At 37.1% G+C, this 19,740-nt stretch overlaps 1 protein-coding gene across 3 annotated transcripts; it reads left to right on the forward strand.

The window, feature by feature from the left end:
• The first annotated feature begins 4,293 nt into the window (after nucleotides 1-4,293).
• Nucleotides 4,294-19,104, forward strand: LOC137641695 (heat shock factor-binding protein 1-like). Of its 3 annotated transcripts, none has more exons than XM_068374500.1 (4): nucleotides 4,294-4,430; nucleotides 12,864-12,930; nucleotides 14,340-14,432; nucleotides 16,118-19,104. In XM_068374500.1, exons 1-3 carry the CDS (start codon nucleotides 4,332-4,334, stop codon nucleotides 14,426-14,428), a joined length of 255 nt encoding a protein of 84 aa, XP_068230601.1. In that variant the 5' UTR covers nucleotides 4,294-4,331; the 3' UTR covers nucleotides 14,429-14,432; nucleotides 16,118-19,104. The 3 variants fall into 3 exon arrangements, with proteins under 3 accessions (XP_068230601.1, XP_068230602.1, XP_068230603.1); XM_068374501.1 differs by having other exon boundaries at nucleotides 16,712-19,104; XM_068374502.1 differs by having other exon boundaries at nucleotides 18,473-19,104.
• Nucleotides 19,105-19,740: the final 636 nt, after the last annotated feature.

A 19,740-nucleotide genomic window follows, 5' to 3' on the forward strand; every position in this document is an offset into this window, starting at 1 on the left:
GTAATTATATGGCTGATCACATTATCATTATCATTATTATTATTATTATTATTATTATTATTATTATTATTATTATTATTACTAGCTAGGCTTCAACCCTAGTTGGAAAAGCAAGTTTCTATAAGCCCAAGGGCTCCAACAGGTAAAAATAGCCCAATGAGGAATGGATATAAGGAAATAAATAAACGATATAAGAATTAATGAACAATTAAAATACAATATTTTAAAAACAGTAACAACATCAAAACAGATATTTCATATATAAACTATAAAAAGACTTATGTCAGCCTGTTCAACATAAAAACATTTGCTGCAAGTTTGAACTTCTGAGGTTCTACCGGTACAGTTGATGAACTATTCCCCATTTGTTGAAATCGTTAATTCGTCTCTCACCATGTTAGCTTTTCATCAATATCATTGTTGAACGCATGCTTGTTCAATCATTTCGTTTTGGCCACCCGTAGGAGAAGGACACTCCAAAATCAAACCATTGATCTCTTAGTCTTGGCTAGTGCCATAGCCTCTGTACCATGGTCTTCCACTGTCTTGGGTTAGACTTCTCTTGCATGAGGGTACACTCGGGCACACTATTCTATCTTGTTTCTCCTTCCTCTTGTTTTATTTTTATTTTTAATTTTTTATAGTTAATGTATGAAAGATCTAATTTAATGTTATTATTGTTCTTAGTATATTTTATTTTGATTGTTCATTGCTTCTCTTGTAGTTTGTTTATTTCCTTATTTCATTTCCGCACTGGGCTATTTTTCCCCGTTGGAGCCCTTGGGCTTATAGCATTCAGCTTTCCCTACTAGGGTTGCAGCTTAGCTTGTAATACTACTACTACTACTACTACTACTACTACTACTACTACTACTACTACTACTACCACTACTACTACTACTACTAATAATAATAATAATAATAATAATAATAATAATAATAATAATAATAATACAAGAGAGAAGGTCGAGTCTGTAGAGAAGGGAGGTGGGGTATAAATATACCAAAAACTGACATCTAATATTTGATCTGCCACATTAAAGTTTCAATCTACTACAACTATATTTCTCACTATTTTCATAAATCATGCCTACTTTATTTCATACTATACTTTTCAAGTTATGTTCTTAACCTATTAATAAACATTCTTCTTTACCTTAAAGTGTCGTATTTCTCCAGAGAAAAAAAAATATAATCTGAGAAATACTGATTCACACGCTTCAGTGTCAATGACACTTTAATGTCACTGACATTTGACCTGCGTGTTGCATAGCAACTTCCGGTACACTTCGAACGCAAAATTGCATCTTCGAACGGAGCGAGGCAGTAAAGCTCCTAGTAGGTAAATATCGATGAAGATATTTACAACTTAATCATTTGTTATTTCACTGTTTTATATAAGTGTAGTTATACCATATATTTTAATGTGATTTTTCATTACTTCTTATATCGTTTATTTATTTCCTTGTTTCCTTCCTCACTGGGCTATTTTTCCCTGTTAGAGCCTCTGGGATTATAGAATCTTTCTTTTACAACTAGGGTTATAGCTTGGCTAGTAATAATAATAATAATAATAATAATAATAATAATAATAATAATAATAATAAGAATATTGTTATTTAATAATTATAATATTATTTAATAATATTAATAATAATAATAATAATAATAATAATAATAATAATAATAGTAGTAGTAGTAGTAGTAGTAGTAGTAGTAGTAGTAGTAGTAGTAGTAGTAGTATAGCGAGTTTCCCTTCTGTCGTTACTTTAATGGATATTCATATTTTCAACTTTTGATCGGTGCAAATTTCAGAAATTGTCTCTCTAGACGAATTAATTGCTATTATGGTAATTGAATCCTTGATTTTCTTAAATAATTACTCAAACTTTTTGTTTGCAAAAAATTTACAACATTAAAGATATATTTTAATGTTGTTACTGTTCTTAAAATGTTTTATTTTAATTGTTCATCACTTCGCTTGTAGTTTATTTATTTCCTGGTTTCCTTTCCGCACTGAGCTATTTTTCTCGGTTGGTGCCTTTGGGCTTTTAGTATCTTGCTTTTCCAACTATAGTCAATTCTTTTTAGTGAGGCAAATTTTCACTGACTCGCACGGGCGCCCTTTTAGTTCGGAAAAGTTTCCTGATCGCTGATTGGTTGGACAAGATAATTCTAACCAATCGGGTAGCAGGATATTTTTCCGAACTAGAAGGGCACCTCTGCGAGTCGGTGCAAATGCGCCTCATTAAAAAAATATATATAGTTATGAGTTGTACACTTCCCCCAGTTTTGCGGGTTAGCCGACATCAAACAAAGAAACAAAAAAAAAGGGGGGGGGGAACCTCTCCTCTACGTTCCTCCCAGCCTGACAAGGGACTCAACCGAGTTCAGCTGGTACAGCTAGGGTGCCACAGCCCACCCTCCCCCGTTATCCACCACAGAGTTGTAGCTTAGTAATTAATAAAAATAAAAATTAGAGGGACACTCAGTAGAGCACAGACCTCCATCACGGTAACTTATTTTTCGACCTCTTGCTCGACCTTGACCTTGATCTTTGACCTTAACGTGTATTAATTGTCGCGGATTTTTTATACACTCAAAAATTAACCAAATTTGAAGTCTCTGGGACAATGGTGTCCAAACTTATGACTGATTACGTGAATTGGACGTTTTGTTTGACCATGACGTTGACCATTTGACCTTGACCTTTAAAAATTTATTAGTTTCCAGCTTTTTACATAACAGTTAATCCCTGCAAGTTTCATTACTTGACGTTTGAAATTGTGGCCAGAAAGCTGTTCACAAACAAACACACACACAGGGGGTAAAACATAACCTCCTTCCACCTTCTTTGGCGGAAGTAATAATTTCCATGTTGTTATTACTTCGACTGTTAGGACGACATAGCACATGGAAGTCCCAAAACGTAGGCGTATCAGTACTCCAGTACTCTTTAATTTTTCTATGTCATTTTATATATATATATATATATATATATATATATATATATATATATATATATGTGTGTGTGTGTGTGTGTGCATATATATATATATATATATATATATATATATATATATATATATATATATATATATATATATATCTATCTATTTATTTATTTATTTCAACACCAAACTTAAACCATTGTTCTCTTAATTTCCTCATTTCCTTTCCTCACCGGGCTATTTTCCATTTTGGAGCCCTTGAGTATAGCATCCTGCTTTTCCAACTAGGGTTGTAGCTTAGCTAGTAATAATAATAATAATAATGATAATAATAATGCGTATGTATAAATTGTCCTCAAGTTTAGACGCAAATCTGAAATCGCCATTTTCATACATAGTTTAAGAATAAAAAAATGTGTATAGCAAACCGATATGAAATTTGAAGGAAGCAATGAAATTGGAAAAAAGAGTCCGTGCACACAGTACTGTCCTAAATCCTCCCAAAGAATATAACAACCTGGTTCCTATCGCCCTATAGATAGTTGCAAAGCTTCTAAGCTTATTATTATTATTATTATTATTATTATTATTATTATTATTATTATTATTATTATTATTACTAGCCAAGCTACAACCCTAGTTAGAAAAGCAAGATGCTATAAGCCCAAGGGTTCCAATAGAGAAAAATAGCCCAGTGAGGAAAGGAAATAATGAAATAAATGAATAATGAGAACAAATTAACAATAAATCGTTCTAAAACAGTAGCAACGTCAAAACAGATATGTCATATATAAACTATAAAAAGTCTTATATGAGCCTGTTCAACATAAAAACATTTGTTCCAACTTTGAACTTTTGAAGTTCTACTGATTCAACTGCCCGATTAGGAAGATCATTCCACATTTCACAGCTGGAATAAAACTTCTAGAATATGGTGTAGTATTTTACCCGTACCATACATAAATCAACAATAAAATTATCAAACTACTTTTATTCCATTCTTCCAGGAAATCAAGATAAGATAACAAATAAACAACTATGCAAGTGGTTTGTGATTGTTTGGAAGAAGAATCTAATATAGACAAGCTCGCCATGACGCAGGGGTGCCATGTGTACGATAATTATCGTACATGTACGACTATTTGACGTCCAGTACGATGTACGATACATACCTTAGGTATATACATATGTGTGTGTGTGTGTTCAGTTAAACAGTTATACTAAAAAAAGATATGAAATAAGTCAATCATGTAACTCCTTGATAATTATTTTGAAAGTGTGTAAGATAATTTTGGTTGAAAAACGACAATTTTAAGGTTCATATACGATAATCCAGCATGACGTCATCATAGTATCAGCTGCAGACAACAAATAACAACAATGGCAGATACAAGAGGTGATCTCCGCGATGATGGCGCTGAAATGGCCGTTACTTTAGCCACACCAGATCCTAAAAATGTTCAGGAGCTGACGCAATACGTAAGTTAATGGACTTGCTTAAGATATTTGATGGTTAAAGAGTTTTTTTGGACCCAATATTACACCAAGTCTATGGTTGGAGTTTGGGTGGTTTTGCCACTTCAGGCTAAGATTTGAATTTTTTTTTTAAACGTAGATTTTTCCATTTTCCTTTTTTATATGCATGAACCATTTATATTTTCCAAATTGTTATCTCCTGCTTTATTGTATTTTGCCGTGTTTATGCAAATCCCCTTTTTTGTATTCGTCAATAATACTTTAAAACTTGTTGGGCGTAAGCGTATGTGATTTATTATAATTTAGTTTAGTACATTATTAGGGGTTTTATTATTATTATTATTATTATTAAATGCTAAGCTACAACTGTAGTTGGAAAAGCAGGATACTATAAGCCCAGAATCTCCAACAGGGAAAATAGCCCAGTGAGGAGAGGGAATAAAAAAAAATTATTTTAAATATAGTAACAACATTAAGATAAATATTCCCTATAAAAACTTTAACAAAACGAATTATGAAATATTGTAATTTAGTGTTATCGTGCTAGGAGTGAAGCTAGTTAGTAAGCACAAGGTTTCGACTTACTGTATTCTAAGAGATGGTTGCAGTGAGGGCATAGGCTCACTCTCTTGTTGGTAAGAATACGGTATCCAGGTTAGGTGGTGGCCTTGTATTTGTGTCCCATCTGCAATTTGTGTCGTAGAAGGGATACTTTGGTTGTTGCAGCTCTATAGCATAAATTGTGTTTTTATTAGTCTTCTTTCCTCGGGAGAAGCGCCTCTCAGTCGCTGCTGTCAAAGGCTACCGTTCAGCCTTGGGCATATTCTTTTGACTGAAGGTCTATAAGTATAGAACTTTAGGCAGATTTGGCTGTTTAGGCCAATATAACTGAACAACTTGAAGTTTCTAAACTAACCCAACAAAGTCATGGTGGAAATATCAGTTGAAAAAACTAGGGAAACTTTGAAAACATCCAAGAATATTCACATTATCACGAAAGGTTTAGAAGTTTAACCTAGATATTTCTTCACATATAAGATAGTGGAAAGTTTAATGTGTGGAAAACATGCATTCTTTCCTTAGAAAATTTGGCAGCATCACAGGGAGGGATTGATAGATGTGTGAAAGAACAAACATTCTTGGGAACTTATACATTCTTCCAACATTAAGTATTAAAAATGTCCATTATAAATAACTTCTCATTTTTCAATATCAAACTTACCCGATGATCATATAGCTGCATCCCTGCTGCCCGACAGAAAAAGTCTACGGGAGGAATACGCCAGCGATCGCTATACAGGTGGGGGTGTATATCAACAGCGCCATCTGTCAAGTAGGTACTCAAGTACTCGATGTCAACAACGAACCAATTTTCCCTCTGTCGTGCCACAGGCAAGACCTACTGAATACGCCGTCCCTAACTGGTTTTGTTTTCACAACGTTTTGGTGAAGTACACTATTCCAGTTTTGAGCTTTCGCTATGCAGGGGTTTTATCTTCATTTCAAAACTTGAGCTCGTTTAGGATAGATTTAATTTTGGTGACGAAGAGAGTATGGACTCGAAGATAGTATGGACTCTCTTTCACTTTTAAATGGCCGACCCTTCCCTTAGACGGAAGTGTGTTTAGGTTTTTGGTAATTTTGCTTAACAAGTTATAGATCTATTTATTTTATATCTCTCCGCCTTTAAGGCCTCTTCGATTAACTTTCCATTTATTATAAACTTTTTATGTTTGTTTATATGCGACCTTTCCTAATAGTAGGCGGTCCTTACTTGGAACCGAAGTTAATTAACTTGGAGCCCGTCATATCGTATTTACCTTTTAAGAATTTATACCCCTTTTTAATTTTATGTTGTTGAAAGAATTTCTTTGATAGTCTCGTACTGTTTTCAAAGATGTACTAACGTTTAGTTTTGTCTCTGCAGTTGTTGACGTTCAGAACGTTCAACATGCGCTCTATCGTTACGATAGAGAGAGAGTATTTCACGGTTTCACGTTGCAGTAAGAGTAAACCGATTCTAGCGTTTCGTTCATTCTTTCTTAGCCTAAATGGTTTAAATTCTAAATAAAGGAACTTTTTATTTGGGAAACCTTTCAGTTTTTTCCTTTAGCAAATAATATGTTTTAACGATATATAATTGGGCTCTTCTCTTTGGTTCTAAGTCAGGAGAGAAGAGAGAGAAGGATAGAGACGGAGGGGGAGAGAGGAGAATAAACGTTTCGTTCAAGCGGGTAACGTTGTTCTCGTTTTTTACTCTTCTCCCTTCTCGCTGTAGGGGAAGAAGGTAAAACGTTTCTAGAGTTTTATTCTTGTTCCTAGGCTTTATGCGGTGAGAGATTGTAAACGTAGTTATTTGATCTAGTGTTTAGTCTCTTTTCCAGCCACTGAATTCTTTATCTTTAATTATGTTTTTCTGTTGCATTGTAAACTGTTTTCGCAATTACTGCCTTTTAATGAAGGATAGGATTGCGTGTTTCAGGTGGAATTCAGTTAAAGTTTCGATTTCAGTGAAATAAGTGCAAACAGAAAATCAAAAGTGATAAAGTGATATGCGCAAAGTGTTACAGTGTTGCGTTCGAGGGTTCGTCTGTTCGTGCCAGTTGTTCACCTAGTCCGATACCTCTTACAAGCTCCCAAGCCCAGGGGAGAAGTAATGTCGAAGGACTTATAGGTTCCACAGGCCTTGATCGACGAACAGACGTTTCCCTCCGTGGTTTCGGGTGTATCTACACACGTTGCCGACGTGATCACCCCACCCACACAAAGACGAGAGAGCCCATTTATTCCTCGTCTGCGGAAGAGGTTTCTCGCAGAAACCATGGACCAATCTTGCTGCGTTTTAGATGCAAGTCGGTCCCTTCCGCGCAAGTCCAACGGCCTAGGTGTAGCCACTGGGTCAGTTCGGACTCGCTGCAGTCATCCGACGACTGCACACCTTCCGAGAGAGGCAAGGTGGTTCCGCAACAGGCAGTAACTCCGTCTGTTGCCGCACCAGCTGTTTTAGACCCTCAGTCACAACGGACAGTAGCTCCGTTTGTTGCCGTCTTTTATAGACCCTAGTGGTCTATGCTGCAGATATGCAGTCTCAGCTTGCTTCCTTCATGCAGGAGTATCGTGCTGAGAAAGTTGACACTGCACCTGTTTACCTACAACCTTCCACGGTTGTGCGCTCAGCAGAGACTGCGGCTGCCTGCTCCCACACTCCACCTGTGAGAGCTCCACCACCGATGCGCAGTCGACCCTGCCAGACGCATGTTCATGCTGCACCCTCCGTTGACATGCGTGAGCTACCGCATCAGCAGTGGGAAGGTGCTGTCAAGCTGCCGTGTTTTGCCGCAATGCGGCATGATCCGCAACCCACGGCAGTCCCTCCCACGCACCAGCACTCCGCTTTTGTTGTTGCCAGCTCCCACACTCCGACTGCGGAGCAGGGTTGCCAACTCAAATTTTCAAATGTCGCTAGATAGGCTTGCAAAAGTAGCTAGAAAGTAGCTAAAGTCATATGGAATTTCTTTAAAGAAAGTAGCTAAAATAGAACACTGTAAAAAGGCAATGAATTAGCACAAAATCGCTAATTTGGCAACTCTGCTGCGGAGAAGGTTGACGATGCACCCGTGGGCCTACAGCCTACCACGGTTGTGCGCCTGGCATGGCTGCCTGCTCCCACACTCTTGTTGTGAGAGCTCCTCCACCCATGCACAGTCAACCCTGCCAGACGTATGATGACTCCCACAGACACACGGAGCACTCCGTTGCCGTGCGTGAGCTACCACAAGCTGCCGTGTTTTGACACGGTGTGTCAGCCTCCGCAACACACAGTGGTTACCGCCACTCGCCCGCAGCAAACTAGTCAGTCAGGAGTTGAGGCTTCCCCACACAACTTTGGTTCCTCACGCTCCTGTTGTGGTTGACAGTTCAGTTTTTGACAGTTCACAGACTGTCAAGCAGTTTCATAACGTTGCCTTCTGGTCTGCTGCTTATGCACCAGTGAAACCCTCACTGAGATAACCTAGCTTTTCTCGGACATGGTTCCTGTAGATGAGAAAGTGCTGTTCTCCCTCCTTCTGATATTCCCTTGAGGACTCTGTCATTTGGAGAGGAGCCTTAAGCTGCTTAGCCTCCTATGGACTTTAATTAAAGCATAACATGCTTTCAGGGAGGGTAAATGGTTCCGCTTCAGTCGCTACCCCCGTCTGTTGCCACACCTGCTCCCTTAGACCTTGGGCTTTGTTGCAAGACATGCAGTCCAAGCTTAGTCCTTGATAGAGGATTTTTTACGGAGAAGAACCTTCTTGCCAACAACCTTCCTACCGGTTGGTTGTACGCCCTGTTGACGCTGAGTTTTCCTACTCACGTCCGCCAGTTGAGATGATTCCTCCTCCGGTGCGACCCAGTGTGGGTTGCCAGTCGCACGTTAACGTTAAGCGACTCTCGGAGTTGGTTGTGGACGTTCAGTGTGTCACTAGGAAGACGTTCAACAACCAGCAGAAGTGACTTGTTGTGACGCAGTGCGGCAACCTCAGCAATCCGATAGGGGTTGTCTGCACAACCCAGACAGTCTAGACAGTTTCGGGTTGTCGCTGTACTTCCTCGCTTCCCCATGGTTGACAGTTCACAGACTGTGCAGCAGTACCATGATCTAGTGTCCGGCTCCGTCACGCATCCACCAGTGCGACCGGATTCAGCGAGTCAGACGTTGCCCACTCCGTTGCCGTTTCCTCATCAGTTTCGGATGAGGAACCCTCTGATGAGGACATGGCTGAACAAGACGATCAACCCCCAGCCCTGCTATCCATCCAGAAGATGCTGAAGAAGGAACGCGGCCCTGTCAGGCTGTGGATGAGTCTGGTTAAGACACTGTCATCCGTGGTTCAATTGGTGTCACTTGGAAGACTACACCTCCGTCCTCTTCGGTTTCATCTAGCTCTTCACTGGAAAAGGACAAGACGCTAGAAGCGGTCTAGATCCCGGTTTCCGGAAGATAAGTCTGGTCTGACTGGATGAAAGGACTTTATCAACCTTTGATAGGGTTTTCCCCTGACTGTTCAGACTCCCAACCACGTTCTCTTCTCAGACGCATCGGACGTAGGCTGGGGTGCGACCTTAGGCGGTAGGGAATGCTCGGGATTATGGAACTCGAGTCAAAGGACAATGCATTTCAACTGCAAGAAGCTTCTGGCAGTACGTCTGACCTGGAAAAGCTTCAGGTCTCTCCTTCAAGGCAAAGTAGTGGAGGTGAACACGGTCAACTCCCTGCTTTGATGTACATCTCCTAGCAAGGAGGGACCTACTCTCTGACATGGTACGAGTTCGCAAGTGACCTCCTCTCCTGTTCAACAGGTCTAGACTTTTCACTAGTAACAAGTTTCTTCCAAGGCAACTTGAATGTCTTAGCAGATGGTCTCAGTAGGAAGGGACAATAACTCCAACATATTGGACCCTCCACTAGGATGTATGCAAGAGACTTTGGGTCTCCTGGGGCCAGCCAACCATAGATCTCTTCGCAACCTCGATGTCCAAGAGGCTCTCAATACTTTGCTCACCTATCCCGGACCCAGCAGTAGTTCTTTTAGATGCCTTTCTACTTGATTGGTCTCATCTAGATCTATATGCATTCCCTCCGTTCTAGATTGTCAACAAGGTACTGCAGAAGTTCGCCTCTCACGAAGGGACAAGTGGACGCTAATTGCTCCCCTCTGGCCCGCGAGAGAATAACTTTCCGAGGTACTTGGATGGCTAGTAGACGTTCCCAGAACTCTTCCCCTAAGGGTGGACCTGCTACGTCTGCCACGCGTAAAGAAGGTACTCCAAGGCCTCCACGCTCTTCGTCTCACTGCCTTCAGAGTATCGAAAGACTCTCGAGAACTAGAGGTTTTTCGAAGGAGGCAACCAGAGCGATTGCTAGAGCAAGGAGAACATCCACCCTTAGAGTCTACCAATCGAAGTGGGAAATCTTTCGAAACTGGTGCAAGTCAGTATCCGTATCCTCGACCAGTACCTCTGTAACTCAAATAGCTGACTTCCTCTTATATCTGAGGAAAGAGCGATCTCTTTCAGCTCCCACTCAAGGGTTACAGAAGCATGTTGGCATCAGTCTTCCGTCACAGAGGCTTAGATCTTTCCAACAATAAAGATCTACAGGACCTCCTTAAGTCTTTTGAGACCACGAAGGAGCGTCGTTTGGTTACACCTGGTTGGAATTTAGACATGGTTCTAAGATTCCTTATGTTAGACAGGTTCGAACCACTTCAATCAGCCTCCCTGAAAGATCTCACCTTTAAGACTTTTCCTGATATGCTTAACCACAGCTAAAGGAGTCAGTGAGATTCATGCCTTCAGCAAGAACATCGGATTCTCATCCGAAACGGCTACATGTTCTTCATCTTGGTTTTCTAGCCAAACACGAGCTGCCTTCTCGGCCTTGACCAATATCGTTCGATATTCCAAACTTATCGTATGGTTGGAAATGAACTAAAAAGAGTATTATGTCCTGTAAGAGCTCTTAAGTTCTATTTTAAAACCTTTACGAGGCCCGTCTGAAGCTTTATGGTGTTCAGTTAAGAATTCATCTTTGCCTATGTCAGAGAATTCTTTATCCTATTTTTATCAGACTGTTAATACGAGAAGCTCATTCCCTTCTGAATGAGGAAGACCAAGCTTGGCTGAAGGTAAGGACACACGAAGTTAGAGCTGTCACAACTTCCGTGGCCTTTAAACAAAATAGATCTCTGCAAAATATATTCGACGCAACCTATTGGAAAAGCAAATCAGTGTTCGCGTCTTTTATCTTAAGAATGTCCAGTCTCTTTACGAGAACTGCTACACTCTGGGACCATTCGTAGCAACGAGTGCAGTAGTGGTGGGGGCTCCACCACTACAATTCCCTAATTCCAGAACCTTTTTAATCTTTCTCTTGAAATATTTTTGGGTTGTCCGGAAGGCTAAGAAGCCTTTCGCATCCTACTTGATTTGGCGGGTGGTCAAAATCATTTCTTGAGAAGCGCCTAGATTAAAGGTTTTGATGAGGACCTTTAGTATGGGTTGCAACCCTTCATACTTCAGCTCCTAGGAGTCGCTCAGCATCCTATGAGGATCGCGAGGCTCAGTAAGGAAGACGTACTTAAAAAGGCAGAGTAATTGTTCAAGTCGTCTTTCTTACCAGGTACTTATTTATTTTATGCTTGTTATTTTGAATAACTGCTAAAATAAAATACGGAATACTTAGCTCATAATGTCAACTTGTTATGCTGGTCTCTACCCACCCCCCTGGGTGTGAATCAGCTATATGATCATCGGGTAAGTTTGATATTGAAAAATGTTATTTTCCTTAGTAAAATAAATTTTTGAATATACTTACCCGATGATCATAAATTAAAGGACCCACCCTTCCTCCCCAATAGAGAACCAGTGGGACAGAGGAGAAAATTGGTTCGGTGTTGACATCGAGTACTTGAGTACCTACTTGACAGATGGCGCTGTTGATATACACCCCCACCTGTATAGCGATCGCTGGCGTATTCCTCCCGTAGACTTTTTCTGTCGGGCAGCAGGGATGCAGCTATATGATCATCGGGTAAGTATATTAAAAAATTTATTTTACTAAGGAAAATAACATTTTTCCATAAATGGAAAATAACAGGACTATACACTTTGTTGTTGACTTTTCTTCATTTTCTTTTGACCTTATTAGCTCCTCTGTATGACAGGGACGGCCGCTCCATTCGACTTTCTCCATCTATTTCTATTCTTTGCATCTTATCCCTCCAGTTCCACTGCACCCACATCCTTCCTCACTTCATCCATCCATCTGATTCTCTGTGCCCCACACTACTCCCCTTTACTGGCATGTTCTTAGTTCTGTAGTAGGTTTCACCTATTGTGGCCACAGTATCTCAGACAAGCTTCCCTAGCCAGATTTTTTTTTTATGTTACATATAACACACAGTCGTCTTATATTATAACTCCCTCCTTTCCAGTGTTAATATTCCATCAATCTTTCTCACCATCCTCATCTCTGTCACATTTAGTAGTATGGGCCTGATGACAATCTTATAGATCTTCCTTTTTTAGTCTTAGTGGCATTTTTTAAATGTAACCAGCTTTACAACTGAATCCACTGGCCAAAAGCTTTAATATTCCATTACTCTATTATGAAAATACTTTTAGGGGAAAGGTAGTGTCTTCTGGTAAGTTGTATTAAGATGAGGTAAAATGCCCTAGAGTGGGTAGGGAAGGACATTTCACTCTAGGATGGGTTAAAATGAGATTGATAAAACTAGTATGCAATTCATTAGAACCACATCCTGAAAAATCTGGGAAACTCTGTACTTTGACCACCGTACTATTTTGTAAGTCTCCAGTGTATATCTTGCTAGCTATACTAAAAATTTATAAATTTGCTGTTCACTAATGCTCTATCATCTTTACTTACAGGTTACCTTATTGCTGCAACAGATGCAAGAAAGGTTTCAGACTATGTCTGATCAAATAATATCAAGAAATATCCTTTTATACAAGCCACCTATGTGATCCTGTGCATTACTTAGCCTTTCTTAACTTAAATTGGTTTGTATGCAGGACTATACACCAGGTAAGTTTTAGAATAGGTATGTATGAGAACTTTCAAAAGACTATAGTATATGCATAAATAAAGTAATCTTTTTATTGGCACTAGAACTGTAAGTCAGTTTAATTAGCAAATAATTGTAGTATCATATTAGGTATATCTGTGTATTCATTGCTGTGCCTCTATTCCAGTACATATTTTTTTCTTGTTCAAGGCAAATTATTTTACTTTTTTAGAATCAATTATAGAAAATACTGCACTGGTTGTTGGTACAAAACTGTATAACAGCCTATAGATACTACTGCTAGAGAGTTACTGAATCCTTTGACTGGCCAGACAGTACAGTACTACATTGAATTCCCCTCTTTGGTTACGGGACATTTTTCTTTGCCTACACACACCGAAGAGTTTGGCATATTCTATTCACATTCTCCTGTGTCCTCATACACCTAACAACACAGAGATTACCAAACAATTCTTATTCACCCAAGGGGTTAACTACTGTGCTGTAGTTATTCAGTAGCAATGGGGCATGCTGTAACAACAGTTATGCATCTCTGCCTTGAAGAACATGCCAGCAGTATGATAAGTCAAGATCTGGGTTTCATGGCTAATGTTGAGCTGATCAATTGATTGTTTTTGGGGAATTTTTTTTATTTATATTGTTTTTTCATAGACCTAATACAATAAAAGTATTTTTACTAAACTTTACTAAATTTTGGCCTATAGTCCATTTCTTTTAGTGAGACATATTTGCACCGACTCGTAGCGGTGCCCTTTTAGCTCGGAAAAGTTTCCTGATCGGTGATTGGTTGGAAAAGATAATTCTAACCAATCAGCGATCAGGAAACTTTTCCGAGCTAAAAGGGTACCGCTGCGAGTCGGTGCAAATCTGCCTCGCTAAAAGAAATGGACTGTAGGCTAGGTCTAGCCTGACTCCCAATCCCAATGATTTACAGCTATGAAAGTCAACAAATAGTTCCATTACATATCTAATAAATATTGGGTTATAGAGTTGCAATTTGTAAAGTGCTAATCCTTTCCAAAGTTCTATTTGGAAAAACTTTTCTTAAACAAATTGAATGTATTTAAATTGAAACAGGTTGTCATAGATATTCTTTAGGGCTGATTAACTATCAGTTGTCTGCTGACCAAGTTAAACAATATTACCTTCCATAAGTCATCTTTATATTACTGTATATGTCTATATCTTTTCCAATTGCAGTACTGGTAGGTCAAATTGGTGATGAATGATATTTCCCACATTATGTTAATACATTATTTATTTCACAAAATTTATATAGATCCACCATTGTGATCAATGTTCCTTAACACAAGCTTACTAGATGAAATGGGCACCCGCATCGATGACTTGGAGAGAAATATAGCTGATCTCATGACACAGGCAGGACCAGAAGAACCTGACAAATGAAGAGGTTCTCTTCTGATTTTATATTTGCACAGAATGTTGTATAATATTTAAGTCGCCACGAGGTGAGGCCTGTGGAAGACATAAGCGTGTGTTGGAAATATAATATGGGATATGGTGTTACCGAGCAACTTCAAATACGGTTTTGAGCATGACGATTAAGGAAATTTTCTTTCTAGAATGTTACCAAAGAGAGATGAAGTTCTGGCAAATGTTTACTAGTGCTGGTTACCATCTATCCCAAGCTATCAATCACAGAAACAGTTATTGTTAAGATTTGTTTATAATTGAATTGCTGTATGTTAACGTGCAGTTATTAACTGCCATTAGATTTAATTGTTAGTAGAGTGGAGGCATTTGCAGTTACTTTTATATGAAGTACTGTATGTTATGTGATTTGATAGAAAATACAACAGTAAGGTTTAACATAAGAAACTTATCAAATGCACTTTTGTTTTTCTTTTTTTATTTGTAAGAATTTAGTAAAATTTTGAACTGAAATACATATGAATGAATATCTTTTACTGACAACTGGTGAAGTAGCAAAGAATTATTGATACCTGTAAATGAGGAAGTTACCCTTGAACTATCATATTTAACTGTGTAAAGCATCTTCAGTGTGACTGTCATATGGAAATTTAAAGAATATAGAATAAGATTCAGGAAGACAGAAACCTTTCAAATGAGCAACCATTCAGTTTAAGGTTCAGAAGAATAATTGTACGATATGGTGCAGAGTATTTGTGTGGAATAATACATTGATATCGAGGTGTTATAGTATATCTAGAACGAAAGGAATTATTGGTTGGTGGAAAGTTCTCTTTGTTCCTATAAGATTTTGAATACAGAAATCCCAATACAAGCCGTTGGGTTATTTTTGGTGCTCTATTACGGAGATTAAAGTTGGCTTACGGAGTTTGTCAGTAACGGAGAGTTCGTGCGAACAAGTGTTGTGTAGTTGCAGCAATCAGAGTGTTGACTTTTTATAGGATGAATATACAGATCTTGGAAGAATATGAAATTTGTCTTGAAGCATATGATTATTAAAAAATTGCCCGGTAAATAGAAGCTTATCCAAGTTTGGTGCTTATTTTTAGGATATCTTAACAAAATTAGAATTTATTGAAGGTTTCACAGTAAAATACTGTATTGTATTTGATACTGCATAGATTATCATTTTCAAGGCTTACTGCTTTTATTTCTTGTTTGTATTTTTTTGAATGATCATACCTCTGCAGTACTTACTTTATTGTAAATTATGTCATATGTCATAAAGTTTTCTAATGTAGAATACAATACTGTACTGTATTCTCAAGACAGGTATTATTATCTGGTTTAGTTGCATCTCAGATTGCAACAATTATTGCTGTTCTGTATATTATGATGCTTAAATTCTGCCATTTTGCTAAATTAGATTTTTTTCATCTTTCAATGTACAGTACACTAGTGTACAGTAGATCTGTTACGGAGAGATCTTAAGTCAAGTGACTCTTAATTCAAAATATAAAGACTAAACTATAATCAAAAGAGCTTTTTGTAGTGCTGTAGTCCCTATTTGCATACTTTCAAGGACTTCTTCTCTGCGTAGTTCCAAATGTATGTTTTTTTTTTTTATGAAATAGAATGAAAGTTTTTGCACAAAGTATAGAGATAATTTAGAAGACAGGATAGTAATTTTGTCTTTATCTTTAGTTTTAGATCCTGCTGAGTTACGAAACATTTTTTCCCAAGCTATTGTGAAAGAGGCAATGTTATTGACATGCTAATAAGCAACTACAAGTAATTGTTAAGGAAAAAAGTCTCGAAGTCCTTCAGGGGGCATTAAAAATTATCTTAAACAGTTCACCATCAATAATTGAGTTTAAGTGAAAGACAGCAACACTTTGAATTGATTATTCCCCATGTATTTCCATATTGTGCATAATTCAGGCATTTTCCTTTAATTAATGTAAAGCAATAAATTTGTTTTTTTTATTATTGAATTACTGTATTATGGACATTAGTGTGTACTTATTGTTGGCCATTAAGATGGTACAGTAAATCATTGGAATTATTTTCTTATTATCCAGCTACATTGTAACAAGTATTATTTTTTCTTTCAAAGAATTTCCTTACTTCTATTACTTGCCTTCTGTAATAAAAGAAAAAGGTATGAAATTAGGTCAACCTCTTTTTTTTTTTTTTTTTCTCTCGAGTGGAAACTAATTTTTTACCTTGTTACATTGAAATTCTTAGTTTATCCTTTATGCAACCAACATTATCTCAACCATTCTTTGTCTTTGTCAGGTAAGGTTTGAAATTGGATGTCAAGCAATTTTGGACACAATGTGAAATTTTTTTTTCTTTTGGTAGATTTTATAAGGGTAAGGAAATTTTCACACCCAATTCTGGGGGATGTCAAGAGAGGCAAGTTTTCATCCCTGTTCAGCAAATAAGTAACTTGAAAGTTGTCCTAATTTAATTTTCCGTTTAAGGTAATCAAGCTTGGCAACTAAATTGTCTATGCAGAAAGGATTAAATAAACAAAAACATAAGCAGAAAAGAATTTCAAAGCATGTTAGTTGAAGGGGGTAAAGGTAAAAAGAGCCCATTCATGGAGTGGACAGTCTGTTCTATTCCTACCATAATAAAGAACATTTTATAGTAAACTAGTATATATGTACTGTTTATACATACTCTATATCTTTGATATGCAGTACAGTGTACTGTACACTTTGTAATAAGATATGTACCATAGAATTTAGTTCATGATTGTTAATACACAAGCTCAGGTCTATGAAGTTTAAACACAGGAGGTCTTTCTCAACTTAATAACATCTGTACTGTCCATCATCTGACTTTTGTAGTATCATGATATTCAGTGGCCTTTTGACATCTATCAAGGTTTTTGGCCTTGTTTAGTAAGGCATTAATAGTATTTGATGGGTTTATTCTTTGTCCCCATTCTTTATTTTACCAGTCTTTTAAAGGGGACTTGTGTGTGAAAAGCAAGGCAAACATCTTTCATGAATACTAAAGGCCATGACCCCATTGCAAAATCCCTTCTCTACCTTGTCAAATGGAGCTAACCTTTTAAGATTATGTCTCGTACCATACTTTGTTATTTTTCACAGGCAACTTTCATGTCTGTAGATAAAGCAGGCAGGTCAAAAGTATTTCAGTGAAGTTTCATATAAGTTTTTATTTTTGGCCATTGATATGATTTGAAAAAACATTTTATTGTCTCATCATTTCAGCTTTAAAAGTTTAGAAAATACATCACGGCACGTGATGTGGCATAACTTAAATGGAAAAGTCTGTATATGATTTTCATGAAATATTCTTTGTTTGCCTACATTATTTCTTAATACAGGCATATGATACCCAAGGAGCTTTGTCTTTGTTCATTTGTAAGAGAAATATTTTGTGAAGTGGTGGAGTACTATTTTATATGTACTCTACATATAGGTTTTTGTATTTAATTATATCTAAATTTCAACCTTTTGAAAGAATGAAGTTAATTATACATATAATTATCTCTATTCTGGGTACCGATTCTCACGGACAATTATTGTATACCATTGTTTAATCTCTACCATAATAAGAGAATTACCTTTTACTGCTTTCTAAGTACTGTAGTGTATCAATATTGTGATCTGTATATTTTACGTTCTAATTACATAATTTTTTTATTAACGCTCTCAGACATCTTCAAGTTCATGTGCTTTTCAAGTTTTAGAAATCCTAAAGATTTTTTGGTATTTCTCTGCTTAGGTGAAGCCTTGCTTTATTAATTTGACTTGATACCTAAGTTGGGTGAATGAGTTTGATTCTTTGTAATTGCGATTGTTAACATTATTTGAGTTATAGAGCAATTGTTTTATTTTGGCTGAAGATAGCTGTATCCATAATATAGTTTCAGTCCAAGTCTCATAATGTAAAGTTACGAAGATGAAGCATATGATATTGCAGTAAACATAGGCATTTTAACCCTTGAAACATTTTGCGCTCGGTTATCATAGTGTATTGATATAAAAGTGTTATGAAGATGTCATTTGATTCTTTCAGCAATCAACAACCATATCATGAAATACAGCATGAAGTTCTTCAATAGTCTGATTTTTTATCTTTTTTTGTGGTGCATCTATTATTCTTGGAACTGAACTGTGTGGATTTTTTTTTTCTCAAATGAAAGGATAGGAAGTTGATGCACAGGTTACATTAGCCTATGTAGAAGTAAATTTTGGAAAAGAATATACCAAATACTGCTCTTAAATGCTGCTACTGTACTTTCTTAGTGAATATTTCATAAAGTGATGCTATAAATGTTCGTTTACTATGTCCATAGCTTATAGGCACCTTTTTGGATAGTACATTTATACAATTGTATGTCGTTTAGTTGTTTCATGTGCTCAACTGATGTGTAACTAAGTGCAGAGGAAAGAGTTTTATTTAACTTTTGTGTTTTGATTGTTAACGGAATGAGAAGTTATAGCTGAATTGCAATATTTTCTGTGTACTTGAAGCACTTCTTTTATTTTGTAAGATATTTGTGCTGTATCTTCAGCAATTTCATTGTAGGTCAGTTAAATGATTGACATATTAACAGAGTAGATTTAGTACTTTTGAGTTTTTTTAATACACTGCAAGATTTTTCCTTAAAAACTGCAATATTTTCTAAATATATGTATTTAATATGTTAGGGTTTTTTTTATTCCCACCTATGTAGGCTCTTGAGTAAGTATATGGCAGTGATGTTATAGCCAGGTAAAATAAATTTATTTTAGAATAATTAAAAAGTACATTGATATCACAGTTTGAATAAAATGATGATATATCAAGACAACAGGGCCTCCTGCGTTTGCTAGATTACGGCGTCTGGTCCGGTTCGTTTGGCAGCCGCTAAACGAACACTCGCGGAAATGAAAAAATTGGCCAAGAGAATTATTTACGACTGAAAGGAACGTTGCCAGCGCCCCAATTTTGGATATACTGTACTGTAGTATGGTAATGTTGTAATAATAATTAGTAGCTAGCAACCATGGTTGTGTTTTTCTTGTTTGTTCAACTTGATATGGCCGTAAATTCATCTGGTATTATTTTTATAGCTGAAAATTACGGCATCATGCTTTTATTTTGGATTTCATAAACATAAAACAAAGAGTAATTTTACAAGCGTCAGAAATGTCCCAGAGAATGCTCCTCCACTTCCTAACATAAGCATCTCTAGCCGAGGACTTTTGGATTGTTCAACAGTATGTTTAACTTTGTAACCAGGGAATCATTTCACTTTCTTCCTCAATTTAATTTTGATAGAAAAACTGTCTGTTCCCAAG

The sequence above is a fragment of the Palaemon carinicauda genome, chromosome 5, assembly GCF_036898095.1.
Source record: "Palaemon carinicauda isolate YSFRI2023 chromosome 5, ASM3689809v2, whole genome shotgun sequence".
Classification (NCBI taxonomy): Eukaryota; Metazoa; Arthropoda; class Malacostraca; order Decapoda; family Palaemonidae; genus Palaemon; species Palaemon carinicauda.